Source organism: Bemisia tabaci, chromosome 4, assembly GCF_918797505.1.
Source record: "Bemisia tabaci chromosome 4, PGI_BMITA_v3".
Lineage (NCBI taxonomy): Eukaryota > Metazoa > Arthropoda > Insecta > Hemiptera > Aleyrodidae > Bemisia > Bemisia tabaci.
Window position 1 is genome coordinate 37075832 of NC_092796.1, and position 16173 is coordinate 37092004.

A 16173-nucleotide genomic window follows, 5' to 3' on the forward strand; every position below is an offset into this window, starting at 1 on the left:
AAAAATGCTTTTCCCTAATTTCGGCCATTCAAATGTCACAGATAAATTTTTTCAAAAATACAAAATTCTACGAAGGAGGATTCTCATGGTCTGCCAGACTGTTAACATTTTGCCATTGATATATTTTACCTGATTTGGTGGATGAAAATGTAAAATTACCCTGAGAGCTTCTTGCAGGAAATATTCCATGTTCAGATGTATATCGAGGCGTAGCAAACAGTACCGCTTTATTGACAAATTTGGCAAAAATGAGTTAGCGACTTTGCCGCATTCTACAGTTTGAAATACCCAAGCTGATGATTGCAGTTTTTTTCCAATTCTGTAAGGGAGCACTTCTATAATGCTGTAATGTATGAAAAAATTGCAAATCTATCATTAAAATTACAAAAATGGCGACGTTTTCTCTTCATCCTGCAAAATCGTCAGTTTGCAGATAAGCGTTATTGTTCGTTAGCCATCGACATGTTAACTTATACATGTTCAAAAATAGGCAACTAGAAAATACCAAAGCAAGGGCCAATTTAATCTTCCAATGTATATGGGGGTTTTCAAACCTTCAAAAACACTTAAAGCATCTTTGTCAAGACATGAACTATCACAGGAGTGAAGTAGTAAGACAAAATAAATTAAACAAATCACGCATTTCACAGATTGAAAGGAAATACAATATAAAAATATGTAGTGATTTTTTGGCAAATTATACTAAAATATCATGCAACCATGTGAATTAATACCGTTCTACACGAAAAATAATAAAATAAACTAACCGATAGTGAACTGAATAATGAAAAAATTCGATTCCTTTTCACAGTAATCAAAATTTTGCACGTCAGTTGTAAATGCAGATTGCTTTCTTCCTCCTGCATACAACTAAAGGCTTCGCCTCCTTGTCTTGCAGTTGCTTGCTTCGCAAGCTAATTTTGGGGTGCAAGAAGTTCTAAAATTCTTACCGTTTCTTACACCCACGCTTTAATGCCTATAGAAAAAATATCTGATTCCAAGGGAAAATGAGCGATTCACTCTAGGATAAAAAAAGCTACATCTTTTGGAAATTACCTCATGTTTTGTCACAATTCTTTGACAATTTTTCGTATGATCCATAGATAGAGATCAAGCGCTTTTTGCACCCCTGATTGAATTTTCAGAGTAACTATGAAAATTAGGAACAGAAAATAGAAAAATAGTATGTATATTTCCTCCAGGAAACTCACTACTTCTTAGAAGGAGGCAATGAGCACATTCACTGCTTGGACTTACAACCTAAACGAAGCAAATGAGAAAATACAAGAATTTCTGAATAGGATAGACCTGCTTTCTTGACTACTGCTGACAGATAACAGTCAGATGACCAGATTCACAGCAATATCGAGTGCTGCCAGAGGTTATTGCAAAGGTGGGCCCAGTAGAAGTTGCTTATTCATACTCCAAAATTCTTTTATGATAAAATAACAAGTACCTGAAAAGAATTGAATAAGAAATTACTATACTATTTAACTGACAAATCCTGGATCATCTGATCAATAAAATATATATTATGGTTTTTTCCCCAAGATTTTTGAAGAATTAATGCCAAATGAGATAACAATAAGACTGTTATTTGGTGACATAATTCATTATTTTACACATTTCTATACATGATTGACTGAAGCACAAACCATGATATTGATTTGTACTATTGATGAGAGAACCTCCAATGAACGTTCCCTCATTTTCAAACAATACTTTAATATTCCAGTCCTGATAAAGGGACATCATAAATCACGCCCACAGGTCAAAGCTTAAAAATTATAAAATAGAAATTAAAATTTAAGAACTGCTGAAATTTCCCAATACAGAGAATTTTTAGTGAAGATGGATGCATATCTGTGATTTGGAGCCTATTTCTCAATTAGTGCTTTTTCACTTAAAAAGCTTCTCGGTGAAGGTAAGATAGGCGCAAATATTGGGAAAATTTTCATGTCTGCTTAAAACAATGTTCTGAAACGTTTATGCATGCCTTAGGCAGTGGTGTAAAGTACAGAATTTTGCAAGAAAAGAATTTGAAAGATTCTGTGACATTCAAAGCCATAAAATTTCCCTGGAAGAAAAGAAACGTACCCTTCACTGGCAAGAACATCTGACTTCTTGACTTGTGTGATATGATCGTCGTTACACTTGAACCATTGATCCTTCTTGTGCCGTATAAAGGCAGTGTAATGGCCCAAGTCTAGAGATCCTATATGATTCACCACAGCAAACAGAGAATACCTGCAAATAATTCATCAATCATTGATAAGTACAAACAATCGAAGCTGGCATAAAAAGTGGCAAGAGAACTTGGGATGGCTTTGTCTTTTTTATCTTTTGAACAGTGTTAGACGTCTCATAAAGGGTGTGTCATCAAAAAGAGGATAAAAAGAAACTTTTGTGATACCTGCGAAAATTTGATTACTATGGTATATTTACGATGCTGTTTGATGATGTTGAAAAATAATTAAAGAAAAGAGAGATAGTCTAATGACATTTATCCAAATCTCATGAGTTATGAAAAAATCAAATTATTGCATTCTATTAATTGCAAATTTATTTATATAAATGACGGATCGGCACACTTATTTTGAACTTCTGAACAAACAAAGCAATTAACCTGTTATCTTCTGATGAAAGGTGAGGGGGATACAAGTCAAGTCCGTTGGCCACCGCTTGCCGATGCTCTGACAAAAAAGGTGTCATGTCTAGAAATTCCGGAAATGATACGCTTGTTGTAATTTTCTTTTTCACGATTTTTGAATGTTCAAATCTCTGCAAAAAAAATTGGAAGATTAAGTTTAGACATCAAAAATTTCGGAAAGATGACTTGCAGTTAGTATTCTATGCTTTTAAGGGTGAAACTTGGACTTCATAATTGATCATTTTTTCCGTTAACGTGATGACGCTAACAAGGCCTGGTAATTGAGGGATGTGGAAATATTTTGATGCTGCAGGTGTGCGGCCAAGTTTCAACAGGTTCTACATGATCTGAAGGGACAGCCATTTTAGTGTATTTTCCGAAGGAAATACACTATTGCATTCTCCCATGATGTCGGACCCAGACCTGAGACATTGTGAAGAGCACCAATCACGGGTCGTAGATCACGAAAATATATTCTATTCAAATTCATGTATATATATATACATATGTATGTATGGTAGTAACAGAAATTTTAAAACTCTTCAAGAAACTAAATTTAAAAATTTAAAATTGCCTAGTCCCCGACGTAAATAGCCTAGATGCTGATCGTCGTTAAATAAAATTAACTAACTAACTATATATGTATGTATGTACGTATGTATGTATGTATGTATTTCCGCCTTTTGAAGATTTTTCGATTTTTGAGTGGTTATATCTTTCTTACGTTGAAAGATATTTTGACCAATTTTTTTGCATTTTGTAGAGACTCATTAGGACTACTATTCTGCGAAAAAAAATTGAAATTTGAGGCAATAGATTTTGAGGGGTGGGGCTCGAAAGTGGGGGGAGGTGAAAATCTTGTCCACTCGATAACTCGAGCGAAAATGAATATTTTGAGCTGAAATTTTTATAGGTGGTAGTTCTCCCCTAGGACTGGTTTGGTATTGAATTTGAGCTAAATCGGCCGAGCCGTTTAAGAAAGGCGAGCTTTGAAAGTTTTAGGCGAGGGGTGCGCGGCATGAGGGGAGCCGACCGGAGCAGGGCCGCACAGTGGGTCGGGGGAGAAAGTTTTTGGACAAGCTGATCGTCGCACAGTGGGTCAGGGGAGAGAAGTTTTTGGACAAACTTTTCGTCGCACAGTGGGTCAGGGGAAGGAAGATTCTGGACAAATTGTTCGTCGCACAGTGGGTCAGGTTAAATGATCTGTTCTTGAACAAAATCTCACCATTTAACCGTCATAACTTTTCGCAGCGCGTTCGCTGGCAACGTACGCGACTACTATTTTGTGCTGTTGCTTTCTGGTGACTGCCGGTGGATATATTGCTGCCGGACCGCCTCCACGTAGGCAATTTCTCGTACATCGTCCGTCCGCAACTCTCGCCTCTGGTCAATCAGCGCAGTAGTGGGATTCCCGCTCGCCGCGCACTCTCGCGACAAGGTACGCAACTTCTTGCTCACAACGTGCTCACCTGCTCACAACTCAACTTCTGTTTCAATTCTTAATTGGACTGAGTTAAGCAGAAAGGAACCAACCCACATTTTGGAAAAAATTGAGTTATGAGTGGTTTTGAACTCAACCACTGCTCTACTATCTATCTCCAAAAATTCAAAGTTTTCGTTGGAGCAAATTTTGCAGAAATTGAACTTGAAGTTTATCTTTTACATTGAGTCTTATGCAGGAGCCAAACTTTAAACCTCTTTTTCTCGGTTCGATCCCGTTGTGGCTTGGTTCCTTTCTGTTTAACTCCGTCCAATTCATTCCCTTACAGATTGATCCCCCCCCTTCGGAAAATACACTCTTCCCGCGGTGGACGCGCGGGTCGCTTAAGAAGACAGAACAACTGGAATGGACACTCAAACTAAAAAAGCGCGCGCGGAGCGAAGCAGAGCGCCAGTTTTTTTACATTTGTTTCAGGCCTTTTTTTGTCGTCAACACCTAACATAATTTTCGAAACAGAGCTCCATTAAGGGTGGAGAACTTGCAACTTGACCCTCGGATGTAGTTTGAAGCATTTTTTTTTCTGCAAAAAACACCGCAGCCAAGCTTGTAAGGCCTGCATTGTCCTGAATGTCTGGGACAATATTGTTGAAGTATGATGTCTACAATGTACATATTAGTAGAACTCTTTGAATGGCATCTTGCAAAAATGAACCGAGAACATTCCAATGTTGCTAAGATTGTGCAACTTCCATTCTTTTCAACAAATTAAATTTACAAAGATAATTTTTGTCTTGAATTCATAGTTTAATAGGAGTAAGGATAATACTTGGTTTGACTGTCAGTATATATTTGCAAGGTAAAAAAGTTGCAAAATTTTAGCGACATTGGAATGCTCTTGATTCTTTTTTGCAGAATGCAATCCATTTATTAGACACTGGCCACTGAATCAATATAGTAACAAGTGAAATGTGACCAGATCTATGAAAAGGGACATCTTCCAGGAGAAAATCTGCCTCAACTTTTTGCAAACACTGAAATTGCGTTTTCTAGAACCTACGAATTTTTGTCTTTAAACTTTAGGAATAATATCTCCTTAAATTTTTGAGATTTTAGGGTCAAACTTGCCCCAAATTTGAAGTTTTTTCCTCATGCAGTTGCAAAGAAATAATGAAAATTTTCTCCAAGGAAGATAGAGTCCCTTATCACAGATCTTCTCACAAATAAACAACAGATTGAACTTATATCGAGCCTCTCAAGCCAGGATAGAGACTTGGGAAGTTGAATGCTGTTCGACCCTGTGGCATTGACAAAATTAATTCACAGTGAAGAATAAAAATCTTTGCTGTGAAACATACCTTTAAATGAAAACAAGCAACAACTGGTAGTTTTTGCATGGACAACTGCTTCGTTGACTCTTGATAACTATTGCAATTGTTGCATTTGATCTTGGATCCTAAATGCTCCTGGCGAGTAAACTGCCGCAAACAGTCTGCCAGTGTCAGAGGTTTCTGGTCTTTTGTCTCTTTTTCAACTGCAACACCGCCGCTTAAGTCGAGTGATATGTCCCAGAATGGATCAACTGTTGTGGATACACCGCTGAAAGGGAAAAGAAAGAAATATTAGGATTTGCAGTAACTTATTAAAAAAATGCGAGTGCATGCAGGATATTACTAAGACAGAAGCGGAAAGTCTTCATCAAGTTTTATTTTCATTTTTAGTATTAAACACCTTAAATGGGCACAAGACTGAAATGGTCATTGTTTTAGGACGAAAAAAAAATACCTGCTGAATAAAATTCGGTAAGGAAAAGATTATCCCTTGACATTATGGCCACGGAGAAATATGTACCCAGAACACTGTGGCAGGCAGTCAGTTAGGGAAAATAATAAATAAAGCAACATTCTTTCTCAAAAATTTGCTAAAAAGCCCACATTAATGAGTTGGGTATAGAAAAATGTTAACAGGTGATGGTCTCATATTGATGTTTTAACGTTACTTTTATTGAGTAGTCGGTGAAGTAGGCATTGCAAAACATTTAAAATCAATCAAATTCCAAGCACATTCTTCATGATTCTAATCCTGAGCTTCCAAGGTATTGCTGAATATTTGTGACAAGAGTGAGGTGAACAGAACTTAAGATGAAGAAGTTAAATTTGATACAATTCCAATTCACAGCTTGGAGACAATAATTTTGAATTGAAAAATAACCCAAAAAGCCCTGAGGAAAATTCAAAACAGTTTCATTTTTATAACTTCCTTGATAGCGAATGGTTCAGAGCCATTTCTACAGGTAATGGCTTACAGTTACAACAAATTTAACCTCTTTACTTCAGTAGCCCTTTTTTCTTGCTCCTATCAGATTTAAAAACAACACCAAGGATGAAGAACATACTTACTTGCAAGCTTGACAAACAACGTCTGACTGTAAGTCTCCAGTGAAAATTTGATCGATAATACATGTACAGTGATTAGAATTCTTGGGAATGTCTCCGTTAGGTGCTTGGCTTGTATCTTTACATTGTTGGTGAAGAACATTCAACGTTGCGATGAAAAACTCGTGAGCATCTTGCTGTTCATATCCTGCTAAATGTCTTGCGTGTGTCCAAATTAGGTGGAGAAAGCGGTGAAGAATCAAAGGTGAATCTAAACCTGAGTAAAACTATAACAGAAACTTAGAGTTAATGGAAGTCATAAGTATCATTGCTTACGACCAAATGATGGTTTCAGATAGATACATTGAATTAGTTGTTTCATAGTTCTTTTCAACCTAATAAATTATATTTGGCTTTGATTGGTTGGTAAAAAAGCCATCAAGATGAAATCATTGATGAAATTTTGTCCTAGTTTTCACTGAGTTGTATTAGAAAATGCACTAAAATTACAGACCTCAGTACCTAGAGTAACTTAAGTAGTGAAAAGTAATGGTGCAGTACTTATTAGTACAGTGAAAGTAGAGTAGTTCACTGAGTTTAATGTAGTTCGCCAGTGGACTGCGGTAAAGATTAAGTTGGAACAATTTTGAAATAATGCATTAAATTTGCACATGGATACTTACTTCTTGAAATAAGTTAACGATTTCACAGACTAAGCACTTTGTTCGATCGTCTTCAAAATGACAGACATGGTTTTTGCTCAAGAAATAGTCCCGCAAAAGAGGGGTGTGGGTGAGAGCTTGTACAATTGAGTTGATAAAACAGGTATCTCCTAAATTTAGAAGTCCTCTAAGCCCTGAAAAAATAGAGGCTTAAAATTAGAAATTCATTAATGATAACAGGCAAGACAAGTAGATAGGTCAATTTTCCAGTTATTAAAGTGCAAGAACAAATCACTCATGATGAACAGTATAATTTTATGAGTAAGAACAAATTAATGTAAAGCTGACAATTTTCAATAGTTCAAGGGCACAACTGCGATTCACCGGCATTGTCCAGATATCTGGGGACGGTGATGAATCTTAGACTCTTCGAGGAGGGTCTTAGTACATACCTTTTGTCAGAAGAGAAATACACACTGGAGACCATTAATAAATTATGTTGTGCAATGAGAGGAGAGAGAAGGATTGATATGGATTCATAATGTAATTACAATAAACTATCAGCGAAGAAAGAGTTCTGAGCAATCTTCTGAGGATTTGCCCATTTTAACGATCAACTCACCTACGGCTCCGTAGTTGGTTGCGGGTTTTTTCACAGGATTTAGTCGAAGAAGTGTCTTTTCAGTAGAGTAGGGATCTTTATAAGTATTGATATACGGTAAACCCAGAGACTTGTAGGCAGTGGCTTTGTTCTTTTGGTTGATATGGAACAACTCTTTGTCGTAAACATAATCTCCGCATTGAAAACAGAATATGTTTCCAAATGATACATTGACCGCTGAAACAATGATGATAGAGGGTAACTTTATGCTTCCAATAATTAGAATAAACTCTGGTTTGATTGGGAGCATTAAAGCTATGATATATTCTTTTCAATCAATTTAAGATAAATACCTAAATGAATAGGAAAAAAAATAATTAACTCATCTAGGTGTATTTTGTATATCGGCAGTTTAAGTCGGCAATCACATAACTCGTTTGCGGCGCCTGAAAATCTCCACCTCTATGTTATTTTTTTAAAGGAGAACAGATTGTTATCATTCCTTGAAGTTTTTGCAGAATTTTCTTAACACAAAGATGAAAAATCACAGCAGTTTTAAAGAATTGCCGTTGAGTAGTTTTCCGTTTGAAAAATAAAGTATGATAGGAAGTGTGCGACGTCGAAAACCAAATTTTGTGATTGCCAACTTACACCATTGATATCTTTTCAAAATAAAGCGACTGATCGACCATTTTTATAGAGTGATGTTTTTTTAATGGGAGTAAGAATCTCTGAAGTTTGATACTTTGTCCTAAAACTGCTAATATAAAAATTTACTTAGGAATACTTGCTGAGAAACCGTATTCTTGGCAAGTTGAGATGGGCTAAGATTCTCAGCAGTCTATTATTCGAATGAAAGCATTAGTGTGTTTCTGAGGCACTCACTTATGCTGAAAATTACCAGATAGCTAACACTCGATAGTTACGATAAAAAGAAGAGGGAAAAGGAAACAGTGACAAACCTAGAAAATGTTTCTTGCTTTTGCTGTGTTCATGAATGTGCTTTCCACCGAAGCAAGCAAAATGAATGCAGTGTAAACATGTCAGCAGGAGGGGGCCACGATACTGACAGATGTGGCAGAAGCAACAAAGCGCCTAGAAAAAAATAAAAAGAGAATAAGCGTTGAGTTCACTTCACTTGAATTAACAAATTTATCTTGCAAAGAAGTAAGTATAGTTCAACACTAAAAGTACCCTGTCTTTCAAATTTTCATAACACAGACGTAACAATGCTGTAAAGCAGAAAGGACAAATTTTTTCAATAGCTAATCTCCTTTCTCTAAGAAAGAAAATCAGAGTGCGCAGTTTTCATTTTTTTTAAGTCTCATGAAAACCCAGGCATAAAAGAAAGAGTCAAAAGAAAATTGCACAAACCTTAGCTTTGCGGTACTTCGGAGACGTGGGCCATGTAAAAATACTACTGATGGTTTCATAATGATCCACGCCTTTTGCAGCCTTAAAGTTTTTCAGATGAATACAACCAGTTTCACCCATGTCTGGGAGACATCCGCTTAATTTGATGCAGCTGTGGCCACTTCCTTCCAATGGTACTTCCTTGTAACATAAAGAAAATATTAATTTAAATACTTCTTTACTTTGAAACCGTACAATTTCATACTTGAATAAAACACGGAATGATTACTTAAATAAGTGGAACACCCGGATGAACGATGGAGCATTCTTTAGGATGGGTTTCACTACTAGTTCACAGCGTGATTTTGTTATCAAAAATTGTTTTACCTGAGCTTGTTGAGTCGTCGAATGAATAAAGGCTAAGACTCCCCATCAATGTTTCACTGCTTTCGAAGAAAACTTAATTTTCAACTCGAGAAAATCGAACTTTTAATCCATTATCACAATCGCAATTCATAATGCAAAATGCAATGTTTACATCTGTCTAATCAGGGTAACCTAGAGTGGATGACCTAGAATCAAAGCGGGTACTCGCATCCCCGTCTTACGCAGGGAAGCGATCGACCAATCAAAAATGGACTATCCATTTTCTGATTGGTCACGCGCTTTGAGAGCTAAAGCGCGCGAAAACACTTCCACAAGCGAATCATAGAATGTATTTCAGCGAATTTTAGAGCTAAATTTCTTGAAAACCTCCCCATGTAATACTGCCGAAACTTTGAAAATCCAAACATCACAGCACCAAATTGCTGATTAAATCGATGATTAAAGGGAAAAATCCCTCCAAATTCAAGCACTTATTCATTCTTGAGCGCCCGCATGGAGGGATTTATATTTTATCTAGTTAAGACGTCAACAAGCTCAGCGTATCAAACATGTATGAGCTCAGGGACGGACTGGCCCTAAATTAAGTATGGGGCGGGGCCCCTAGGGGGGTCTGGGGGGCCCCCCAGTAGAAGGGGGGTCCGGGGGCCCCTCCCCGGAAAATTTTGAAAATTAGGCCCTTTTAGAATGAATTTTACGCTATTTTAGACCCTATTCTTTAATATTATTTTTGAAACATTATCCAAAAAGAGACCAGAAATGCAAAACTTGAAAAACTGGAAAATCCGTTGTATACTTGGAATTCAACTTTTATTTTCCTCTTCCAACGAAAAATTGTGCCAAAGCTAAATTAGTATACATAGAATCAAGTAGAATAGTAATAGTGACAGTCTAAAAAGAACACATTCTGAAAAACACAGTTCGGATTTTTTTTGTTCGTTTGTTTTTTTTAAATGTACTTTTTAGCCGCCAAAATTGACAACTGTCTTAATTTTTTTTGAACGTTTTATTGGATCCTTTCTTCGCTCTGCTCATAGAAAAATCAGTGCCGTTTACTAGTTAAATGACGCGTAATGAATGAATAAATCGATGGTTAAATTCTGAAAACACGTAACTCGGAATCCGCATCATGAACCCTGAGACTCGTAAGGATGCTCATGTTTTGCGTGTATCCTTATGAGTCTCAGGGTTCATGAGTTAATGATGCGGATTCCGAGATACGTGTTTTCAGAATTTAGCCATCGAAATAAAAATAAAAATGAAAATAAAAATACAAACAAAAAATTGACAAAAATCCCTACTAGGGGCCTCCAAAGTTCAAAATTGCATAGAAATGCGCCCTCGAGGCCTCTCTGAATCAGTACCAAAGGGCCCCCGGCAAAAAGGACCCTTTTGTCGAATCGGCGATAAAGAGCCCGGTGCCTTGAAGGTCCTTAGAGGCGGTATAAAACCGCATCAAGGCCTCTTCAAATCGGCAATAAATGGTCCCTTGGAAACGGCAAAAAAGGACTCCTTCGAATCAGATAAAGGGGCTCTTTTAAGGTCCTTAGAAGCGGCAAAAAAAGGCTCCATCGAGTCTTCTTCGAATCGGCAATAAATGAGTCCTTCAGGGCTCTTCCGAAATGACAAAAAAGGACCCCTTTGGACTTATTCGAATCAGAAAAAAGGGCTCTCAAAATGCAACGCCCTTAGATACGGCATAAAAAAGCTCCTTCAGGGCGCTCTCCGAATCGGCAATAAAGTGTCCTGTCCTCTCAGGAGTCTCGGGGCCCTTTCTCGAGGACGAACCGAAAAAGCCCTCGGGCGCTTCTTCGAAACGGCGAAATACGGCCCTTCAAATCGGCCAAAAGGGGCCCCTCCGGGGCCCCTTTTGGCCGATGAAAGTGGGGCGATCGCCCCATCATGAGCTTTAAAAAAAATAACAATTCAAATGAATGCGTGGGTGTTCTATGATAAAAGATGTACAGAAGATTTCCACCCTACACGTAAAGAACTCCTCAAGTACATACGTGACCTCGTATCTGGGTGCCTTCATTTTTGCATGATACTCTACGCTTTGCCGCGCAGTTAGTTTAGTTGCTTAGCCCGATCCAAACCTCTATTGATGAAGCCCCGAAATGAAAATTTCACTCTCTTTGGAGAGTGATTTTGCCTTAAACATCATTATTTAAAGAGGTGAGAGCCGAGGGGTTTGATTGCATCGCAACTTCACAAAGTTTCATCGGAAATGCATTCATTTCCCCCAAAACATTTTCACATTTTCCCTTTTTTTACTATTTTCCAATTTGACGAACTTTTTCTGATATTTTCGGTGAATAATACACACTCTATACCTTCAATTGATTTAAACAAATTAATTTTTCTAGTGAAATTAATTAAAAGTCAATAATTCCAGTGAAACCAAATGCAATGAAGCCCTCTCCTCTCTCGTTTGATATTCTAGTCGCATGCATGTTGCGTTCTCTAACTTCTCGAAAAAATTTGTGGACCAGGGCTCAAAGGGCAAGTCTTTCCAGGAAGAAAAAATTAAGAACTTAAAAATCAGGACAGTTCCAACTTTTCAGTTTGAAGGCAGGGTTTTCATAAATTTTTAGATGGATAAATAACTGCACGAAAAAAAGTGCTGAAAGTTCAATTTGTAAAAAGTTAGCACTCATAATTTTCTGCTCTTCAAATTCATCAAAAATGGTGATTATTTAGCATTTCCATCAAAGACCCTGAAAAAGCTTCAAAGGTCGCCCTCGTCAGAGAGGATCATCGCACCGCACACCTGACTTCGGTCCCTCTCCTCCGATGACGCTACCACTGAAAGTTTCAATGTATAAAAATGCAACTGCTTTCAAAAAGGGTTCTTTCCTCCCTTTTCCCCGGAGCCTGGAGGTTTCATCCACATATGGTTGTGGTAAAACCTAATGTCGAGGCGAGTCAATCGTAAAATTTTTAGATCCAGTTTGATGCTGAATTTTTGGCAGGTAAGATACCCAGTAATGTTGAATCATAAAATTTACATCTCCGTATCGACAAAACCGGTTCTGAATCCAAGATGTGAATTGATTGAAGGTGTGAGGGCTACTGCATTTCAGCATTTCAGAGTTTGAACTGTTGAATTGATCCCCCATTCAACAACGATTGCATATTTTACATTCGAAAATTTCAGAAAATTTTCATCATCACGTTAAGAATACATGCAAAAAATTTTTAAAAAAAGCAGAAAGAAAAAAATTACAGCCGCTTGCTTGGTAAATGAAACTTCGTAAAGTTGCAATGCAGATATAAGCTCCTTTGGCCCTTGTTACCCCTTCAATTAGAGCAGAGGCAACTTTCATTACTCGGTATCCTTTCAACCTCATCCAGGGTCAATTTTTTGGGTTTCCGGATGATGGAACAACTTTTGTGAGCGCCTCATTATTTAATGCATGAAAAGACAATTTTTACGCTACTTTAATGGAATTATTACTTTCTATCCTTTAGTGATGAGGATTTTAAAATTCTTTCGCGGTCTTTGCTCTCGCCGCGTGGCAACAATGTCCCGAAAAAGCTATGCGCGGCGCTGTGACGTGCGCCGGCGTGGTGACGTCCACCAATCAACTTCGCGAACGTCGTCTCCGATGTCCGATGCCGGTGCATACGTGACCGTGTTGACACACTTCCCCGCGGACCATAGAATAATAAGGCTACGCCTATAGAAAGGACACTCTCGCAGATTTCGTGACGAAGAAGAAGAACAGGGACCTGGAGCTCTTGAGCTGGAGCTGGCGGGTATTGTTTACATTCAGAAATGAAAATGGCGGCAATAGCCAACTGTAACACTCTAACTGTAGCTGATCACATGTGATTTTATCAGTCATCTGGCCAGCATGAGCATGACGAGGCTGTGGAAATCGTTTTCGTTACATTAATCTTGATACTCAAACTCTTTTACTCTGTGGCAGTGACTTTTACACTTACATAACATTAGACTCTTCTTTGGCACCACTGATTACATTTGGCAACCCTGCAATTAGCTGGGCCCTACTATTACATTTGACAACCTTGCAAAGAGCTGGCGGTTCAGAAAAGTATAGGGCAACGGGACCTAACCAAACCTGGACACAACAGACGAGAGTCACAACGGCCGCTTACGCGAGTGTTCCTTCTATAGGCGTTAGCTTTATTATTCTATGGCCGGACTCATTTTCGATCGGGCCCATAGAGTACATAGAGTCGTAATGTAATTGGGAGAGCTGGCGCCACTTTTAAGCATTTTCCATGTCCCGAATTCCGAGACTCCTGTGTGACGCCGGGTCACTTTTTCGATACATAATCGATTGTTTGCGATACACGGGTACCCGGCCATCCGATGACAACAACAACAACAACGAAGGAGATAGGAATCACCATGTATTCCACACCGCCATTTTGGATCGAAAATGTATCGAAAAAGTGACCCGAACTCGGCGCACACCGGGCTCGGAACTCGTCGAGCAGAACATGGCGCCAGCTCTCCCATTTACATTACGACTCTATGTACTCTATGATCGGGCCATCGGACTTCGCACGTCTACCGCTTATCGGCCGATTAGTTTGCCCGACAGTTCAGCCGTCCCCGCCTTTTCTTTCAGTTTCCTTCTCTCTTCTGAACGCGTGGGAGGTAGTTCTGCAAATCGCGAACCGTCCGAGCCATCACGTGGAATCAGCGTGGAATTTCGGCAAGCCCAATCGTTCGCATCCCGAGAGTGCTCTAGTGCCCGGCGTCTGTTCTCTGTTTCATCCCTCAGGATTACTGTGATCTCAGCTTCTCTTTTCAGTACCGTATCGGATTATTTTCACACCCGGGTGCTTGTGTCTCAAAGGAAGCGCCTAAGTTACCATTCTCTCTTGGTGCCTAACGTCATGATCCTTCTCTTCTGATAACACCAACCGGCTAGTCTGTAAGTCCGATTTTTCAGTACTTTTTGAATTCTCCGTGTCCAGGTTATTCCAAATTTCGCTTGCACTTTTTCCGTTACTACTGCATCTAATCCGCCAATGTATCTGTAAAATCCATCCTCCCAAGTTGAAATATGTTTTAGTCCAGCATTTCTCACATCTTGAAACACCCAAATGCTCCCAGATAGTTGTACCGAGCAACATTACACGTTCTCCAACCAGTAATATTAATTATTAACTTCCCTGAAATCCTATTTGACCGAATTACATAATTATGTTTCTGAGTTTGAACCTAACCTCACCAACGTAGCGCTTGTGATAATGCATAGATAGCATCTATGCGAAAATAGGCCCCAGTATTCCCGCTGAAACTCTAAGACAAAAGCTCACCAATCCAGTATTGAGTGCAAAAACCTTTTGGTCGGAACAAAACCTGTAATTATTCATGGACTTTACAAACTGAGCTCTGTGTAGTCATCTTGCACCCCGCGTCAATCCGCTGATAATCGGTGGACTCAGATATAAAGCCTGTTTCCATTTATAAGTTACGGGAGCTGCAGTCTCCACTAGAGGGCTGTTTTTTATCCAATACACAGAGGATCGCAATGAACTGCGTCGATTTTTATCCTAGTCTACTGCTGTGGTCCAGCCTGTTCCGTGCGCTCCAGTGGAATGCATGGATCGCTCCTTGAAGGTGGATGCCGAAAAGCTATGTGCAATCCTAACCTCAAGCAGAAATGATTTGAATTGCAGGCAATCAGATTCTTGTGATCTATAAGGCAGGAGAACCCTATATAGCCTCAGGGTCTAATGGTCAATATTTGTTGACGCAAGAACCACTCTTCTCCAGGGGCGCAGAATGTTCCATGCTTCCTTGTTTACATGTGCCCGTCTGCTGGCTTTAAACCTTTTTTTCATCAATTTTTTACTAAATTCCCCACTGATTTCCGATGCGAGGACCTCCTTCCTTTGATTTATAACTTTTAACCCTTACAGATTTTCTCTCCATCAACAATTGTAAGGGCCTTCCCACATTTTAAGTCGCCCGGGCGGATGCATGATTGATAATTTTCTACACCCAGGCTTCTCTCACAGGTTTCCTTATCAATTAAATTCGATGTAAAAATAAAAATTGTAAGCAACACAGATTTTAAATAATTTAGGTGTAAGTACTAAAGAATGCTCCTATTTGGATTTTACTTAGGTACTGTTCAAACCAACCTTTTCAGTACCTATTATTTTGGTTTATTTTTCCGTTGCTTTCATTTGCTCCATCAGAAGTATCTCCAGGAACTTCTCTTTTCAACCACCATGCCTGTAAGAGAATGTAATTTGGGTTTTATTCAATAAAATTGTTTTCCATTTTTCCATTGACATAGGTACATGACAAAGAGCATAGGTTCTCATTATTGAAGAAGCTTATGTAAATATATTTACCTACAACAAAATCGAGAGATGAAATTCCGTGTGTCAGAGATTATGACATCTAGTGGGTATGGAGCCAGTACAACCTATTATTGATAGTTTACATTATCAGTTTAAGTAATTTCCCAACACCAGCTGTGAGCACAATGATTTTTGACTGTGGAAATGGCTTACGAAAACATGAGCTCTCTCGAAAAGAAAGGTAATAATATGGAGAAGTTAGAGAGATATCAACCCACAACTCCTCCTTTCTTGGGCATGAGCTCAAGATTCCATTTTTCCCTCAAAAAAAGAGAGAAAAAGATGTATACCACTAATTTTGCCAAATACGTAGTTGTAGGTACTTCTGCTTATCACTCACTCGTCCATAAGAAAAT

At 38.6% G+C, this 16173-nt stretch overlaps 2 protein-coding genes across 3 annotated transcripts in view; one reads left to right on the plus strand and one right to left on the minus strand.

The window, feature by feature from the left end:
- Nucleotides 1-502: 502 nt before the first annotated feature.
- Nucleotides 503-9632, minus strand: not (ubiquitin carboxyl-terminal hydrolase nonstop). The gene is made up of 10 exons (XM_019043123.2): nt 9467-9632; nt 9101-9280; nt 8689-8821; nt 7748-7963; nt 7147-7319; nt 6488-6750; nt 5447-5687; nt 2627-2781; nt 2098-2247; nt 503-1456 (listed from the first exon to the last, which is right to left on the minus strand). Exons 2-10 carry the CDS (start codon nt 9218-9220, stop codon nt 1414-1416), a joined length of 1494 nt encoding a protein of 497 aa, XP_018898668.1. The 5' UTR covers nt 9221-9280; nt 9467-9632; the 3' UTR covers nt 503-1413.
- A 4347-nt stretch (nt 9633-13979) lies between these two features.
- Nucleotides 13980-16173, plus strand: part of LOC109031516 (uncharacterized) — a 75175-nt gene continuing 72981 nt past the window's right edge. For both annotated transcript variants that reach the window (XM_019043071.2, XM_019043070.2), the window contains exon 1: nt 13980-14373. The gene's annotated coding sequence lies outside the window, so the exon portion shown is untranslated. The remainder of the gene's footprint in view (nt 14374-16173) is intronic.